Raw genomic sequence first — 18,021 nt, forward strand, 5'->3', positions numbered from 1 at the left:
TGGAAAAGAAGAGGTAAAAGTGTCACTATATGCAGATGACATGATACTATATATAGAAAACCCTAAAAGGTCCACACAAAAACTACTAGAAATAATCGAAGAATTCAGCAAGGCAGCAGGTTACAAGATTAATGTTCAAAAATCATTGCATTTCTTTACACTAATGATGAATCAACAGAAAAAGAAAGTAAAGAAACAATCCCCTTTAAAATAGCACCCAAAGTAATAAAATACCGAGGAGTAACTCTAACCAAGGAAGTGAAAGACTTATACACAGAAAACTATAAAACACTGATTAAGGAAATTAAAGAAGACTTGAAAAAATGGAAAGATATCCCATGCTCCTGGATTGGAAGAATCAATATTGTTAAAATAGTCACATTGCCCAAGGCAATCTACAGATTTATTGCAATCCCTATCAAATTACCCAGGACATATTTCACAGAACTAGAACAAATCATAATAAAATTTATATGGAACCACAAAAGACCTAGAATTGCCAAAGCATTTACTGAAGAAAAAGAAAGAGGCTGGAGGAATAACTCTCCCAGACTTCAGACAATACTATAGAGCTACAGTCATCAAAATAGCATGGTATTGGTACAAAATCAGACATATGGACCAATGGAACAGAATAGAGAGCCCAGAAATGAACCCTCAAAGTTTCTGTCAACTCATCTTCGACAAAAGAGGCAAGAATATACAATGGAATAAAGACAGTCTCTTCAGCAAATAGTGTTGGGAAAACTGGACAGCAACATGTAAATCAATGAAGCTAGAACACTCCCTTACACCATACACAAAAATAAACTCAAAATGGATCAAAGACTTAAACATAAGACAAGATACAATAAACCTCCTAGAAGAAAATACAGACAAAACATTATCTGACATACATCTCAAGGGCAGTCTAGCCAAGCAACAGAAATAAAAGCAAGAATAAACAAATGGGCTCTAATGAAACTTACAAGCTTCTGCACAGCAAAGGAAACCATAATTAAAACAAAATGACAACCTACAGAATGGGAGAAAATTTTTGCAAATGAAACTGACAAAGGCTTCATCTCCAGAATACATAAGCAGCCCATACAACTTGATAAGAAAAAAACAAACAACCCAATCCAAAAATGGGCAGAAGACCTAAACAAGCAATTCCCCAAGGAAGAAATACAAATGATCAATAATAGGCACATGAAAAAATGTTCAATATCACTAATTATCAGAGAAATGCAAATCAAAACTATGATGAGGTATCACCTCACTCCAGTCAGAATGGCCATAATTCGAAAGTCCACAAATGACAAATGCTGGAGAGGTTGTGGAGAAAGGCGAACCCTGCACTGCTGGTGGGAATGCAGTTTGGTGCAGCCACTGTGGAAAACAGTATGGAGATTCCTCAAAAGACTAGGAATAGACTTACCATATGACCCAGGAATCCCGCTCCTGGGCATATATCCAGAAGGAACCCTACTTCAAAATGACACCTGCACCCCAATGTTCATAGCAGCATTATTTACAATAGCCAAGACACGGAAACAGCCTAAATGTCCATCAACAGATGACTGGATAAAGAAGATGTGGTATATTTATACAATGGAATACTATTCAGCCATAAAAACCAACAACATAACACCATTTGCAGCAACATGGATGCTCCTGGAGAATGTCATTCTAAGTGAAGTAAGCCATAAAGAGAAAGAAAAATACCATATGAGAGCGCTCATATGCAGAATCTAAAAAAAACAAAAAACAAAAACCACATAAATACAAAACAGAAACAGACTCACAGACATAGAATACAAACTTGTGGTTGCCAGGGGGATGTGGGGTGGGAAGGGACAGACTCGTATTTCAAAATGTAGAATAGATAAACAAGATTGTACTGTATAGCATAGGGAAATATATATAGGATCTTGTGGTGGCTCACAGCGAAAGAGAATGTGACAATGAATGTATGAATGTTCATGTATTACTGAAATACTGTGCTCTACACTGGAATTTGACACAACATTGTAAAATGACTATAACTCAATAAACCAAATGTTTGAAAAAATGAAAGATACTAATCCTAACCTTGGAGGGAAAAAAGGGATTCATAACCTAGATGAAATGGACAAATTCCAAAAATTGACTCAAGAAGAAATAGAAAATCTGAATAAACAGAAGGAAAGCAGGGTTCAGCACAACACAGTAAAGCACAGGAAACCACAATTCTGGCTTAATAAATTATTCCTTGGTTCTGCCTCTTGAAGAATATTTCATCATATATTATTCATCTTAATTAAAGAAATGTGTAGTTTATATGTATAAATGATAACAAATACTTGAGATGTTTTAATCTTTAGAGGTTTTCATACTAGTCTAATCGAGCAATGTTGATAGTTCCTAAGGAAATTAGAGTATATATTATCATTTTTGTTTATTCCAACCAAATGGGAAAATTAAATGGGGAAATTAACCTGATAGCCCCTTATGTATGAGAAATGGTCAGGATTTCTGAGTACTCCAGTATTCTTTAGTTGTGAACATCAAATGAGACAACATAAGTGTTGTCATGCTTACTGTGAAACAGCCTAGTCTTCCAGATGCTCAGTCCTTTTCTGAAGTGTCTTGGGACCTTAGGATCTTCAGAGGTGTTGCTAAGCAAATTTCAGTGATATCATTTTACTTCATCTTATGTTTTAAAATAAAAAAATAAAACACTAAATTTATCAAGTCTAACTTTTTACTACTTTGTTTCTTTGACCTTTGTTAAGCAAAGAAATCTATTTCTTCACCATTTTATTTTACAGAAAGCTGTCTTGGATCACTTGCTCTGGAAGAAGCCAACTGCTGTACTGTGAAGACACTCAAGCAGCTCTATGGAGAGGGTTCTTCCCATCAACCATGTTAGTGAGCCATCTTAAAAGTAGGTCCTCCAGCCTCAGTAAAGCCCTCAGTTGACTGTAAATCTGGCTGATTTAGTGCAATTTATGAGAGGCCCTGTGTCAGTAAGACCCTGCTTAGCCTTTCCCAAATTCCTCACCCGCAAAAACTATGAGATAAAAAACGTTTACTCTTTTAAGCCACTAAGTTCTGAAGCAATTTGTCACACAGCAATAGACAGCTCATACAATAAGATATCAAGTCCACATGTCACCCAATCTGAAAATATCTGAAAAGAGCTTCTAGGTCTGATGGTAGGAGATATCTTTGCAAAATAAAAGTAAATGGCACATGAGACACGGTCAGTAAAGGAGACTCTTCCAGGTTTCACGTTCCTGAACAGTTCTGTACAGTATTTTTATTAGAAGGCTTACACTTGACACTTCCTCTAAAGAGCTGAAGAAGTAACTATCTGGCCATTCCTGAAGAAACAAGCTTTCAAACATGGAAGTTACACTTAAACGTATCTGAGGGAACTGGAGTCTGCAGGACCATTTGACAAGTTTCTATCAATACAGACCATTCCAAGTATTATCGCCAATAAATGCTTACTTCTACTAAAACTTTGAGTCTGTAAGAAGAATATGTGAGGTTATTTTTTCTGAAAATGACATGACATTGTGACTTGCAATTCATCAATGAAGTACTTCAAAATTAGAGTCATGCAACAGTATGACACTGGGGAAGGGACATTAGAATCCATACAGGCAGTTTCTCCATCTCCATGTGTAAAGATTTAGCTGATGAAGTTTAACACAAAGACATACAATTAACAGGTTTTAAAACCTTAATAAAAAATAAAAGCAGTCCAAAATTTAGGAAGGGAAGACAAAATTTTAACCTTTGAAAATCTTCACTTTCAAAGTACTCTTTAAAACATACAGTTTTGGGGTCACCAACGTCTAAAGAGTCCCTTCTTTATTAAAGAATTATGAGTCTTTTTATACAATGAGGCTTTTCCACAAAAAGCAAGAAAAAATTATCTTAAACACAAAACAAAATTTCATTTGTTATATAAACTTGGGAGGTATGTGGGGTTCTTTGGTGTTAAATAAAGTAAGTTTCTCTGGACACATTTAGGAAGGATTCTTTTCTTGTTTCTTTTCATCTACTTTAGGAAATTTATTTACGGAGAGTGTCGTAGAACGGGAAATAGAATGCAATATGGTAGTTCATTACTTTGCCCCCGTCCAACAGATATAAATGAGTTACCTCCATTAATAAACAGGAAGACTGATTTAGGTGAACTTCATATATATACATATATGAAATATATATACTATATATATAAAACATTTATAAACTTACATTAAAACTATGTAAGTCTAACATATATTATGGGTTTCTCTCCAGATAAAGAAAGCAAATAGTGCCAAGGCAGAACAATAGAAGCTTGCCTCTTTCATATTTTTTGTTTTTATTTTGTTCCTTTTTTTTTTAATTTAAAAAAAGGTTTTTTGGTGGGGGGAGGTAATTAGGTTTATTTATTTATTCTTAGAGGAAATACTGGGGATTGAACCCAGGATCTAAGCACGTGCTCTACCACTTGAGCCATACGCTCCCCTTCATTTTTTTATTTTTAATTTTAAAAAATTTATGAATGTGCATAGCAACACTTTTTATGGACATGAATGCAGACTGGGTACCCACAAAACGTGATGCACATGTGTGGGCAATGAAAGACGTTAGAAAATGAGCATATACTGCTGCTCCTGCCCTTGGGAAGTACGTTCCCCAGCAAGGCTTATCAACACAAATAGTGGCATTCAGTATTTTCACAGCACCTTAGGAAGGACACGCGTGACCCTTAAGACAATGGCCTTTTCCTTAAGGAACTAAAAAGTGCGTTCAAAGTTTATAAAAATAAAAGAATCAGTAAAGATAGTAAGATGGGCTGTCACAAGAGAGAAAATGGCTTATTTAAGAACCCTATGTCCTAACAGTGTAATATATATTATATTACATAAATATTTATGAGTGCATACATGGATATGTGTATATATGTGTACACACACACGTTTCCTCAAACTGTATTCTTCAATCCTAAGAAAAATAAGGATTTGGGTAAATTAAAAATCTGATATTAGAGAAAGGAATGAGTGAGTTAGTCACACTTCTTTCTGGGTCCTTGGATTGCCCTGAGATGTGAATGTGCTTGGGAACTGAGGAAAAGAGATGGGATAATGAACTTGCCATTCAGGGCACAAGGCATAATTAGAAACGAAAATGCTTCCAAGTCACACTACCTTTCAAAGAATTAATTCCTCTGAAATATCTAGATAAAAGGAACTTCATTCACTGAAAGATTCTATGCAGGCCCATTTACTGCTTCTCCATATGATCCCTAACACAGTATACAAAATCTCAAGGAAAAAGATGGTGGGCATCAATAACATTTTATTATTCTAGGATCTTAAGTTTATATGTTCAAGGCCGATTGATTTGGGCTATATAAAACTTTCATGTATACCAAATATAAACCATAAGGCTAAGAAAAAACATGAATAAGAAAAAAAAAAAGCTTAAATTACCAAAATTACTTAAGTATAGATAAGTCATATAAATCAGAATAGAAAGGTTAAAGCAATATATTTTTGAAAAATGTAAGTTGACAATTAGAGATTTAAAATGAACTATGGTAAATACTGAGAAAGCAAAAAAAAAAAAAAAAGTAAATGCTAAAAATTAAAAAGGAAAATGAAATAGCAACAAAACAAAACTACCAGTAATCAAGACAATTTCACCACTACCATCAGGAACATTAGTGGGAAACTACTTACAACGATCAACGTTAGTTTTACCTACTATAAATGGTTAATCATATCGCATTCTGCTGGGACCTGGGATACTTTTCCAGTGCTCTGGAGTTTCTAAGAGAAGTTAAATGAGCTAGTTCTGGGAGTCTTCCTCTTTCCCAGTCAGAGTCAAGCTTCTTTTACTTGTTTTATATTTTAATGCTGCTTAACATTGGTCTGAAATAGGAGTTTCCCAATCCCTCTCCTACCCCAAAAGTTTGAATATCATTATTTCACAATATTATAGAAACCAAGAACTATTTGGATGAAATGAAAACATGTAATTCTTTGATAAATCAAACAGAAGAAATCATAAGTGGTTATGACTAATTTCTTCTTATCATTATCACTTCTTTATCATTTAACTTCACTTCTAAGTAGATTTTACCTACTGCATTAAAAAGGCACAATGGGAAGGATGTACAACATTATAAACTACTAGAGGGCAAGACTACATGAACCAGTTTCACAGCACCCTCAGTGCAGTCCAATGATGACTTCGTTGTTTGGCATATGATACAACAGTTCTCCATGCGTGGATCACTGGAGAAACATAAATTACAAGTATAACATCCCTCCTCTTTGATGAAGTTCTCATTGTATGTATCATCTCAATAATAAAAGCTTTTTGTTCCCACGGTGGCACATTTCAAAATGTGTCCACATGTGTATCTGCATGTTTGTTCAAGCATTAGTGCCTATGAAAGAAATGCTTCTCAACTTTGGGATATAAATTTTTTCCAAATTTCCTAATAAGAATAAGAACATAGTATTTATCTTTTGAAAAACATCAAGAACCCTATGGAGGTCACACAATAAAAACAACAAAATATGATCAAAGTATCTTTTAACTTTTAGAAGGATGGGTTACAAAAAGCAATGATGGGAAAAAAGACACTATAACTCAGAATATCTGCAAATGCTACTAATTTCACTGTTGCTAAAGTTTCTGAAAGTTAAAAGTTTTTATTTGAGATCATCTGAAATATAGCTTTCATAGGAGTAAAGTTTTAGAACCTGTTACATATTTTGTTCATTTTTAAAGTGATTTGCTTTGAAAATATAAAGACTTTTTGATTCAATATCTAAAATCCAGTATCTAATTACATAAATTAAGAATAATCCATTTTATTAAACTAAAAATAAGCTTTAAAAAGTAAAAGGAAAAAAAGATATACTCAGAGATGAAATTTACTACTAGAGAATTTGGGGAAACCATACCTCATCGGTGTTATAGATAATCTGGAGTCCTGAGGAAATCATTTCCACAAGGTAAAGGAGATAGAGTGACACTGCATTTATCTGAAAACAAATAACATTAAAAGGTTAAAAGAAAGAACAAAAATATTATGTTATGAAATTAAATGTAAAAGCTAAAATTACAAGTCATATGTTCTAATGGTGGCACATAAAAACTATATCCTTTCCTATATGAAATAAATCAGCTGAGAATTTAGTTCATGATAAAACCTCAGCTTTGTAAACAAAACTCTAAAACCCTCAAATTCGTTGTGATGATGATTAACACATGATTAGGGACTGTTTTGTTTTTTTTTTTCTTAGTATATATATTTTTATTGAAGTATAGTCAGCTTACAATTTGTGTCAATTTCTGGTGTACAGCACAATGCTTCAGTCACATATGAACATATATATATTTGTTTTCATATTCTTTTTCACCACAAGTTACTACAAGATATCAAACACAGTTCCTTGTGCTATACAGTATAAACTTGTTATTTATCTATTTTATATATATTAGTATGTGCAAATCTCGAACTCCCAATTTATCCCTTCCCACTCCCATCCCCCACTGGTAATCATAAGTTTGTTTCCTATGTCTGTAAGTCTTTTTGTAAAGTAAGTTCGTTCATCTATTTTTTTTTTTTTAGATTCCACATATAAGTGATATCATTTGGTATTTTTCTTTCTCTTTCTGACATACTTCTTTTAGAATGACATTCTCCAGGTCCATCCATGTTGCTGCAAATGGCATTATTTTATTATTTTTTATGGCTGAGTAGCATTCCATTGTATAAATATACCACAGCTTCTTTATCCTGAGGCTCTTTTTGTAACATTTGCTTTCTAAGATTTATTTTCAAACTCTAGGTCTAAGTTTCTCTACTTTGAAACAGTTTTGCCCCAAAGCAATGTCAATCCATCTCATATGTATGGTAAATGGAAAAGTTATTTGGCAAGTAAGCCATTAGGGCTACAGCACATTATAAACAATGGGCAATGCATCTTGAAGACAGTCTTATTTTCAGAGAATACAGAATTTATGTAAACAACTGCTGAAACATATTAATTTTAATTAATGGTATAGCATATAATTTAAAATGTTTATTAAACAAATGAGCTGTTTTAAGTGAGTTATTTTTTCTTCAAGTATTTAGTCTGTTAAAGGTAAACATTATGTGATCTAAACAAAACAAACAAAAGAAGACAGTACTGTCCACTTTAACCAAAAATAAAGATTCTCACAGAATCCTGAATGAGATATGTAAATTTTCTCAAGAAAACAAGCAGTGAAAGATAAATACTACAACATGGACGAACATTACGCTAAATCAAAGAAGTCAGTCACATAAGACCATATGTTGTATGATTCCATTTGTATGAAATGTACAAAACGGGCTTATTCATAGAGACAGAAAGTAGACTGGTAGTTGCCTAGCGTTGGGGTCTTTGGAGGAGATGGGCAGTGACTGATGATGACTGGTCCAGGATTTCTTTATGAGGTGATGAAAATGTTCTGAAACTGACTGTGATAAGGATTGTACAACTCTGTGAATGTATTAAAAATCATTGCATTGTATACTTTACAAAGGCAAATTGTATATTATATGAATTATATCTCAATAAAGGTGTTATAAACAAATAAATAAATAGAAAGCAGTGAAAATTTTTTGTTTAGCCAGGAAACTGCTAACTTGAGTTAAAAAAAGAGAGAAAGCAAGATATAATTTAGTCCCTGTATAATTCCAACCCAGATTATTACTCCCTAGCAGCCTTGATGTCTTATGTTTTCCTCGACTCTCCTCCAATCCTTTGAGTGACTGACAGAAAGCTGGGGCAGGAAATTATTTGTGCCCTAGACACCCTGGACATAGCATGCTGGTGCCACCAGGGCCTGCCAGTGCTCGTAGGTCCCTCAGGAACCAGTACAATCTGGATGTCTCCTGACTTCCCAGCACTCAAAGTCCAGTGAGTACCAGGTTCCTGTCTAGGTCCAGATGGGCCACATTAAAAAAAAAAAAAAAAAAAAACAGGATTCTGGTTTTAGGTTTTTCAGCTCAACATCAACTTTTGAGTGACCTTTCCCAGAACACAGAAGAGAAGAGCTTCACTCCATTGCCAGGATCACCGAAATATTTCATCACAGTACTGACACTGGCCTGTCAGAAATGACTGCAAAGAAATCTCATTCCTAAAGACAGGCACTTACAGCAACTCCTTCAAGAGCTCTCTGCTCTGACTTTTGGAATGTTTCTGTGAGAAAATATTCGTAAGTGGCAAATGGCACAGGAGCTGTCAGATAACAGATTGACCAGCACTTACTTGAAGACTACTAAGTGCCAGGCACTGAGCTTGAATTCTGGAATACAGAAATAAGTAAGGTACTATCTTCTGAAAACCCTATTTCAAATAGTAAACATATTTGTCAAAGCAAAAGGTACAGAAAACCTAATTATGTGATAATTACAAGGAGAAGGTGGAGCAGGCTACATACTCATATTAACACTAAATCTCCAAGGAACTGATTACAACTAAATTTAAGAGTTTCTGCTGCATAGAAATGGGGACATTGCACTTTCTGTGTTTGGAGGAGTCATACTAAAGTAAGACATTTCAGATCACTAGAGAGAGAGGAACTATAAAAAGGAGATACTCTTATTTTAGTAAGGAATGTCTGAATAATAAGTATTCTGTTCTAAAGATCGCAGAACCAAATGATGAGTAGGAAGAAAACCCACTAAACATAAATAGCATAGATAATGTTTGTATCCTAGAAACAAGGCAATGGGATGTCCTGCTAAAGAGAGCACACAGATGTGAGAGAAAACAAATGAAAAAACAAAAACCCATAAAATCCTACAGTGTATTCTTAGCATATAAAATTTATATATAAAATTTAATATAGTATTATGATAAAATTTATAGACTCCAGAAATGCCTTTTGGAATTACATTTTAGGGGTATGTTTTTAGCTTTATTGAAGGTTAATACAGTAAAAAATGAACCATCATGTAATAAAAACTTCTGATTTGTTGTTATATCGCTGTCAATTGTTTCTTATTCCCTAGTTCCTAAGTGTTGAAATTCTTCTAAATTTGATAACAAGTACAAGCTTTTGTCACTGAAAGAACTGTTGGATTCCCTCTTCTAGACAGGAATAATATTACGATCCATCCAGCTACCCCTTCTGCTTTTGCACCAAGAACTAAGGCAAATTTAATACTTAATCACAATAACTAATTCTGCCTTGCTGGGTTTCCTCGTTTCACGGTTGATTCTCTACTTCTACTGTGAACAATTTTGAAATCTACTTTTTAAAAATTGTAAATAGCCCCAAATCTTCTATGATGTTGAGTACAAACAGAGAAGAAGATTTGTAATCTTCTCTTTTTACCTGAAGATGACCATATTCCTCATAGGAAAGGATCTCATCTCCTGTGTGCACATTGAAAGCAGAGTGAAGACACGTTGTTGGGCGTGGATCCTGCTTAAACTGCTGGACCTAGAATCAAATGTAAATTTTAAACAATGCTAGTAATTCACATTCCCATCCAAGATTAGAGATTATAAATTATTTTTCATGAAGCTTTTTAATGAGGAAAGCTAGAGCTTATAGGCAGAGAACAGAACAAAACAGATGTTACTTTTTCTAAAGAAACAAAACCAAAAAAGAAACAAAACACAGACAAAACTTGTTACTATTAAAAGAGTTGACATGGTTGTCAAATACTTAATTGACATTTCACAAACAGCAACTCAAGTATAATAGCGACCTTGTTAACGTAGTCGCAATAGCAATGGCTTTTGCATTGTTCTGCATCTTTTTTTAAATACTTTTTTATTGAGTTATAGTCATTTTACAATGTTGTGTCAAATTCCAGTATAGAGCACAATTTTTCAGTTATACATAAACATACATATATTCATTGTTGTTTTTTTTTCTGCTGTGAGCTACCACAAGATCTTGTATATATTTCCCTGTGCTATGCAGTATAATCTCGTTTATCTATTCTGCATATGCCTGTCAGTATCTACAAATTTTGAAATCCCAGTCTTTCCCTACCCACCCTCCGCCACCTTGGCAACCACCTTATGCATCTTATTTTATTTTAGAGTCAAATAATAGTTTACTCTGTGGGACAGGATTTCAGGGATTGTATCCCAGTGTACTGCTATTTGGAAATGTTTACGTGACACTCAATGAAAAAGTGCTTCAGGCCATATTCTAATTCACTAAGTGTTCAAAACTTCAAATGCTATTTCTTTCTCTAAGGGTCACAAAGTAACCTATGCTCATGTCAATGTGTTTTCATTTCCTTTGCCACATATACTCTCGTTACTAACGCACCAATTTTAAGAGGACACAGGCCATACCTTTACTTATTAATTGAACATAAAATTTAACCATTTTAGAATTCTAAGTAATAACTAAATGATCTGGCAAACTGCAAGGACAAATGAATATTAATTCAACTTCACAAACATTTACTAACATCAATTACATGCCAAGTAGTACTGTGCTAGTCCCTGGAAATATAAGATGAACAGGTACAGAGGATGAATAGAATTCCACATGGCTCTATATAAAGGCAATGACTTTCTCCTCTCTTTGAAAGATATAAGTGATGGTAGTATCTGGATGGTTATAATCTTGCCTTGTTTCACCTGGCTAAGGAACCACATAGAACCATATTCTTTTCTCTACCTTCAAAATTCTTCTCTTCATACATCAAATCTTATCTCAAAAAAAAAAAAAAGTCTTCTTTTATAAAGTCCTTTCTGAACCCCAACTAAAATTATTTCCTCTGGACTCCTACATGAGGGTGATTATCCTTCAATTATTTCTCCAGTCTTTTATTTTTATTAGTTGTTTGTATTTCCCACTATTTTATAAGCTTCTAGAAGTTACACTATCCAATATGATATCCACTAGCTACATGTGACTAATTAAATTAAATTACAATTATATAAAATTTAGAAATTCAGTCCCTCATACTGTTCATATATCAAGTGCTCGATAGCACATGTGACCTGTGGCTTCTGTACTGTTCAACACAGTAACATAGAACATTTCTATCATCACGGGAAGTTTACTGGACAGCACTGTGCTAGAGGGCTAAAACACCTTTGCAGCCCTTAAGAACCCTACACAAATAAATAAGCCCTACCTATGACTGAAGTCAACAAAATGAAAGGCCTGTAAGTAGACAACTAGATGAGGGGAAAGGTAGGGATGTATGTCTTCTGTCTACGAAGTGACCAAGCTATCCAGTGCTTACTCAGAGGTGCGAATACTACCCTTTCTCAGTATCTAAAACTGCTGGCAACTGTCTTACAGACTACACAGACAGGAGTTACTGTGGTCACTCCTCTCCCAGTGGCATGATTATTATCTCAAAGTGCTGAGCATTATTCTGGGATTTTAGACAAAAATATGGTTAAATTAAAACAGAATACATTTTGCCCACTTGGTAAGGATCTAAATGGATAAGGTTTTACCAGTTTAATAAAGTAAATGCTGCAGTTGACAAGGCAGTGTTCATCATTTGTCTTCAAGACACACAAGAACCCAGTACGAGAATTTCAACTCATTCAATCACCGTGTCTGGGGAAAAGCAGCTACTAAATGATTAAAGATGCTCAAATGGGGTATTATATAACTATGCTTTGAGTCTTAAAGCTACTAAAAGACAAATAATTTTAAATTTCTGAAAAAAAGAATAAGACCCAATCTCTGTAAGCTTTGAAAATTAATGGGGGCATACTGTATATGAATTATAGACAATGTATACTCTTGAAAGCAGTCAAAAACAAGTGGACTTTAATTAGTGTTTTATATGACATCTGGCAAGTAAAAATAAAGAATGAGTAAAGTAAAATTTTCTAGATTAAAAAAAAATCTAAACTATGTTTTCTTTTCTGGTATTTTATTTAGATTTTTCCCTCGAAACTTTAATCACTGTGAATAAGCAGCTTATCAATCAGGAAAAGATAACTGAGTATTCTGTCCTCCGTTCTTGATTAACAGACTCAAAATATGCACTTCAGTGGAAAAAATACTCCTATAGGAGAATCCTGGAAGACTAAATTTTCTCATGAATTACAAACTACTTAGCAGCATTTTAAACAAATAAAAATTTTAAGTAGATAATTAGGGACAGCAACATTCACAGCCTATTGTAAAGCAAATCTCTGCTCTCCAAACTGTGAACTATGGATTGGGATCAATTCTAAAATGTGAGTACTTCTTGGTAAGGAGTATTAGAAAAAATAGGTATATGAACATTTAGAGGTAAAGAAAAAAAACCTAATGTTAATAAGATAGATATTAAGACAAATGGCAAGACAATAATAGAAATCAGATTGCTCTACATTCTGCAAATCAAGAACAACTCTCTATTCACTCAAACTCATAAGAAAGTAAAAATACTTCCTTTAGGTAGTATTATTAGAAAATATGTCAGGAAGCTTGTTTTACAATGAGAAGCAATAAAGGTGGAGAGCCTTAGACTTTCTAAGTCATGATTTTACTTCAGAAGATGAGCCTTAAGATCAAAGAGCACATGAACACGATAAATTATGCCTTACTTTAGTTTTAAGGAAGCCAAAGGATTAATATATTTCACATTTTAAAATATGGTAACAGTCTCTACTGCTATGGAAACATGAAGGAAATGGTGAGCACCAACAAGAGGTGACAGTGTGGTGGGAGGCAGTGAACTTGGCTCATAGTGCAAGCTCCCTCAGACAGTAATATCTTCCATCCAACTATAAACAGTTACGAGGATCAAGAAAAATTATAATAATTAAAATGCTTCAAAATTTGCAAAAGACTACATTTTGTAATATGCAGAAATATCTAATCCTAATGTGATCTACACCTTCTTACAACTCACACTTACTTTAATGGTCTACCATGGTACCTACACAAGGCAAAAAAATGCTAATTCTTTATAATTTAAGGAATTCAAGACAGCTTAACTTTCATTCAAGCTGTATTCAATTGTGAATACTGGTTAGTAAAGCTGAATAAATTTAGAAAGGGACATTACAATTAGTTAAGCCACACACAAAAAATTTTATATTACATCACTTCCTTCCTTTTGATAAACAATTCTAATTTAAATCTGTTAGCTTGGTTAGCAAACACAAGAAATTCATAGCTCTCCCAATGTTTCCTTGGGAGAAAAGTTAAATTCATAGACATTAGGTGTTCATGAAATGATAAATGTGAAATAAACAGTAAACTTCTCATACTTCGTAAAAAATAACTTTAACCACAATCACTTCCATATATTTCTGCATGAGATTAATTCAAGTATGTCAATATGACGTTATTACTTTCTTTCAAGCATTGAAAAACCTTTAAAATAATGATTTGTAAAGTCAAGTCTCAGTAGACAAATTACAGGCCTGTCACCTAACTCTATTATTAGCTTGCGAATAAATTTACTTTTTTTGTCAACATTTTTGTTATTCTGGTAGCAGAGCATGAGGGAAATTTTTTCTTTTTATTTTGACCTCAGATACAAGTCTTAAGAAAAAAATGTGCTATCACAAAAAGTTAATACAATAGTCACATGATAAAAATATACAATATATTAAGTGATCAAAACTGCTTGCATTAATTACTAATGTTCATCTCTGCTGATGAATTATCAAACCTCGGAGTAGTCTTGGGGCCCCACGACACTGATGTAAATATACGGGCACTTACTATATTAGGATCTGAAAGCACAGAGATGTAGGAAAGTAAGGAAATAGTACATTATATTTGTATAGAGCTTTACAGTTTAAACAGTTTTATTATGTATTATTTCTTTAATTTCAAAAATCACCCTGTGAAGTTTTCTGTTTTCTAAGCCTATAATTCCTGCCCTCTATATATGTAAATGAATGAAGTATTATATTTTTAAACTAACCTTCACTTACGCCAGAGTATTAACATACTCAAAAGGAATTTTGATAAAGATTTTCTTAAGTAACATAGTATTGGTTAGAATTACAGGTATCATGAGGTTCCTGAGAAACTGAGTCTTTATCAAGCAAACACCAGATGCAAAATACAAACAGATTCAAGCCTAAGTAACAGTTCTCAATCACTCTCTCTTATGGTGATTCTCCAATTTCAGAATTTCAAAACCCTGGGCTGGGGAGGCAGAGCTGTTTTAACCTATCAAGACTGCCCTGGGATGCGGCTTTACCTTTACAAAGTACACTCTTCTTCAGAAGATGCTATTGCTATACTGGTTAAATTAATGCCTCAGAATGATGTGAGGATTTCAGTCCACACTGCAGTGTTTTACCTTATCGGCCTGACGCATATAGCAGTAGAGAATTCCTCTCATACATTTTATAGCCGAGTGCTCCAGCTCATGGGTCCTTCCCTTGTCATCATCAATGCGCCTGGGTAAGAGAGATAACTCATGAAACAAATTGGAAACGCATTTGAAAAGGAAGCAGAGCTTTTGATAATTAAGTATTTAACTATCTGGCTAATCCTATGTTCGGGTGACATCTACTAATTCTGTAACAGTGAAACTCCATTTTCCCAGCAGATGTAGAAATGCTGCCAAAAAAAAAAAAAAAATCAATCCAATGATGAAACTTGTGCAAACTTCTCATTCTTTTAAGGAAGTAAGCCAATTGCTTTAAAAATAGTATATAATATTTTCAGCACTGACTTGGCTAAAACTTTAAACAATATTTCTATATTGCAAAAATCTGAAAGATTTTTAAAATTCACTGTTGCAGGGTACAGGCAATTTTAAATATCAATCACTTTAGGTTATGAATTGGCCACTTGGACTCAAGGAAGTGCAGATTAAGGTAGGCACATGTCTTCTTTGCCATCTGTTTAATAATGCCAGGGTGGGCACTTCAGTCAGGGATGCCTTCAAGTAAACACACATCCAGTATCATACATGATGCATTGGGGCATAAAATTTTATGTTCTCAGGCCTTAGTTTAAAATCAATTGACCACAGTTCACATCTCCTGATTAAAAAAAAAAAAAACAGCTAAAATCTAACTATTAAACTAGGTTAAGATGTTCTTCTGGCTTTAAGTTCCTTTTATCTTATTGATCAGCGGCATTTAAAAGATGAATGACAGTTAACCACTATTGAAAAAAAAAAGTAGTTTATTCATTGTTTCACTACATCTCAACTAAAATATCTGGCCATCATTCTCACTTGATAAAAAGCATCACCTGTCTCCTTAAAAAGTATACTATAATACCTCCTCTTTCAATTACAGATCTCACAGACCACTACTGGAAAGAATGAGGATTATTTTAATATAGTACAGTGAATATCAGTAAAAAGTAAGTTATATGTCATTAGAACATCATTCTTCCTTTCATATTCAGGCCCTGAAGTGAAACTAGCACGATTCTGCTCTGTGATTTATTTTTCCCCCTGATATCAGAGCCAAGTGCTAACAGAGGAAAATTATGGTGTGAGTAACAGTGGATGAGGCACTGATACACGAAGGAAACAGCACAACTGGAGTATAATGATCTCAAAGAAATGTTCTGTGTATAATTCCCACTTCATCTAAGAACAAAAAAAAATTCAGAAAAAAATTAAAATCAGGTTTTTCTAAAATTGTCTTTAAAATAATTCTCTTCCTCTAATTTCCACAGGCATTAAACTAAGACTGAAATATTCCAGAATAATTCAGCCATTATAAAGAATCTTTCTATTTTAATGAGGTTCTCCTGTTTCTCCTTTCTCCTGCAAATAATAGTAGTAACCAGAAGAATATTTCTCTTCTGACTGAGAAAATGAAAGAGCAGCTGCATTGGAGTAAAAACATTTAGGATATATCTATCACCTTTCCTAAGATTTAAAGAGAACCTGGTGACCCAAAATAATCCCTCTATTTTCTACCAGGAATTGGCAATATTCTACTCTCTCAGGAGCTCTATGGATGCACGTTCAGGTTGTAATATGATCTCAATAATACTTTTAATTTAAAAAAAATAAATGAAATAACTTTAAATTTCACTCTAGTCAATTTGCTGATCACAAGCTATGTAGAGAGGTTGATCAGATTCTACAATATGAAGTCCTAACTATATCTAAACCAGAATTCCATATATGTAAATACATAACTAGTGAAGAAACTAAACACTTAAATTTTATCACTGGTGCATTATTTTCCCCATAGCCAGTCCTCAAGGAAAATAAAATCAGAATACTGTTTGGCTGTATGACTTGACTGTTTACCAGCACTAAGCTAGGGCCACCTGTTACATTCAACTCCTAAAATAGTGATAAATTTGACACTGGGAGGGGACAGGCTAATTTCTTGCAGGAAGATATTCTCTCTCTCCCTTAGAACTGCAAGGTATCTTGCCAATGTCTGTCTTGAGTTTTTACTTTTCTAATATATGCACATTAAAACAAGTTAATACTCTTTCAAGTTCATACTCTTTTAAAAAAATGGCTTACTCTTCTTAAATATAAAATCTAAATTCCACATTTAAACCCTAAATTGAAGTTATATTTTTTCTAGAAGTTATATTAGAAAGAACAAAAAATGCAAAAATCCTACATGATACTTTTTAGCATGGCATAAGTACAGGCTTAACTTTCTTTTAACAGATTTTGTATAATTGACTAGATTCAGAAACAGTTCTAACCTAAACCATGTAAATCAAAATAATTTAATTATTTACAAAATAAAATTATATAATTATAATAATATAATAACATATAATCATTTAATTATATTAATTATAATAAGTATATAATTAGAGATGATGTAATATAATCATAATTTTAAATGATGGTATATTCAGAACTACAACTTGATATATAAATTACATTTTAAAAAGTCAAACATACTAGTAAGCATTTCTTCCCTCCTCTAAAATAGAACAAAATTATAAAATGGAACCGTAACATTACTTTTAAGAAAAACAAACAATATTATTGCCTTTAATGATAACATATTGACTATATCTAATTAATTAAACAGCACCAAATTATACTCCTAATGTATATGAAATATAAATATGCACAAATGATCTTTTTAAATCCTCAGTACACGC

General features: G+C 33.3%; 1 protein-coding gene across 4 annotated transcripts in view; it reads right to left on the reverse strand.

Annotated features, from left to right (window-relative positions):
- Nucleotides 1-18,021, reverse strand: part of PHKB (phosphorylase kinase regulatory subunit beta) — a 164,428-nt gene that overhangs the window by 114,383 nt on the left and 32,024 nt on the right. For all 4 annotated transcript variants that reach the window (XM_031458514.2, XM_031458512.2, XM_031458513.2 and 1 more), the window contains 3 exons: nt 15,269-15,368; nt 10,357-10,464; nt 6,942-7,022 (listed from right to left, as the gene is read on the reverse strand). In XM_031458514.2, the coding sequence (XP_031314374.2) occupies nt 6,942-7,022; nt 10,357-10,464; nt 15,269-15,368 (289 nt within the window). The remainder of the gene's footprint in view (nt 1-6,941; nt 7,023-10,356; nt 10,465-15,268; nt 15,369-18,021) is intronic.

Source organism: Camelus dromedarius, chromosome 9 (assembly GCF_036321535.1).
Source record: "Camelus dromedarius isolate mCamDro1 chromosome 9, mCamDro1.pat, whole genome shotgun sequence".
Taxonomy (NCBI): Eukaryota; Metazoa; Chordata; class Mammalia; order Artiodactyla; family Camelidae; genus Camelus; species Camelus dromedarius.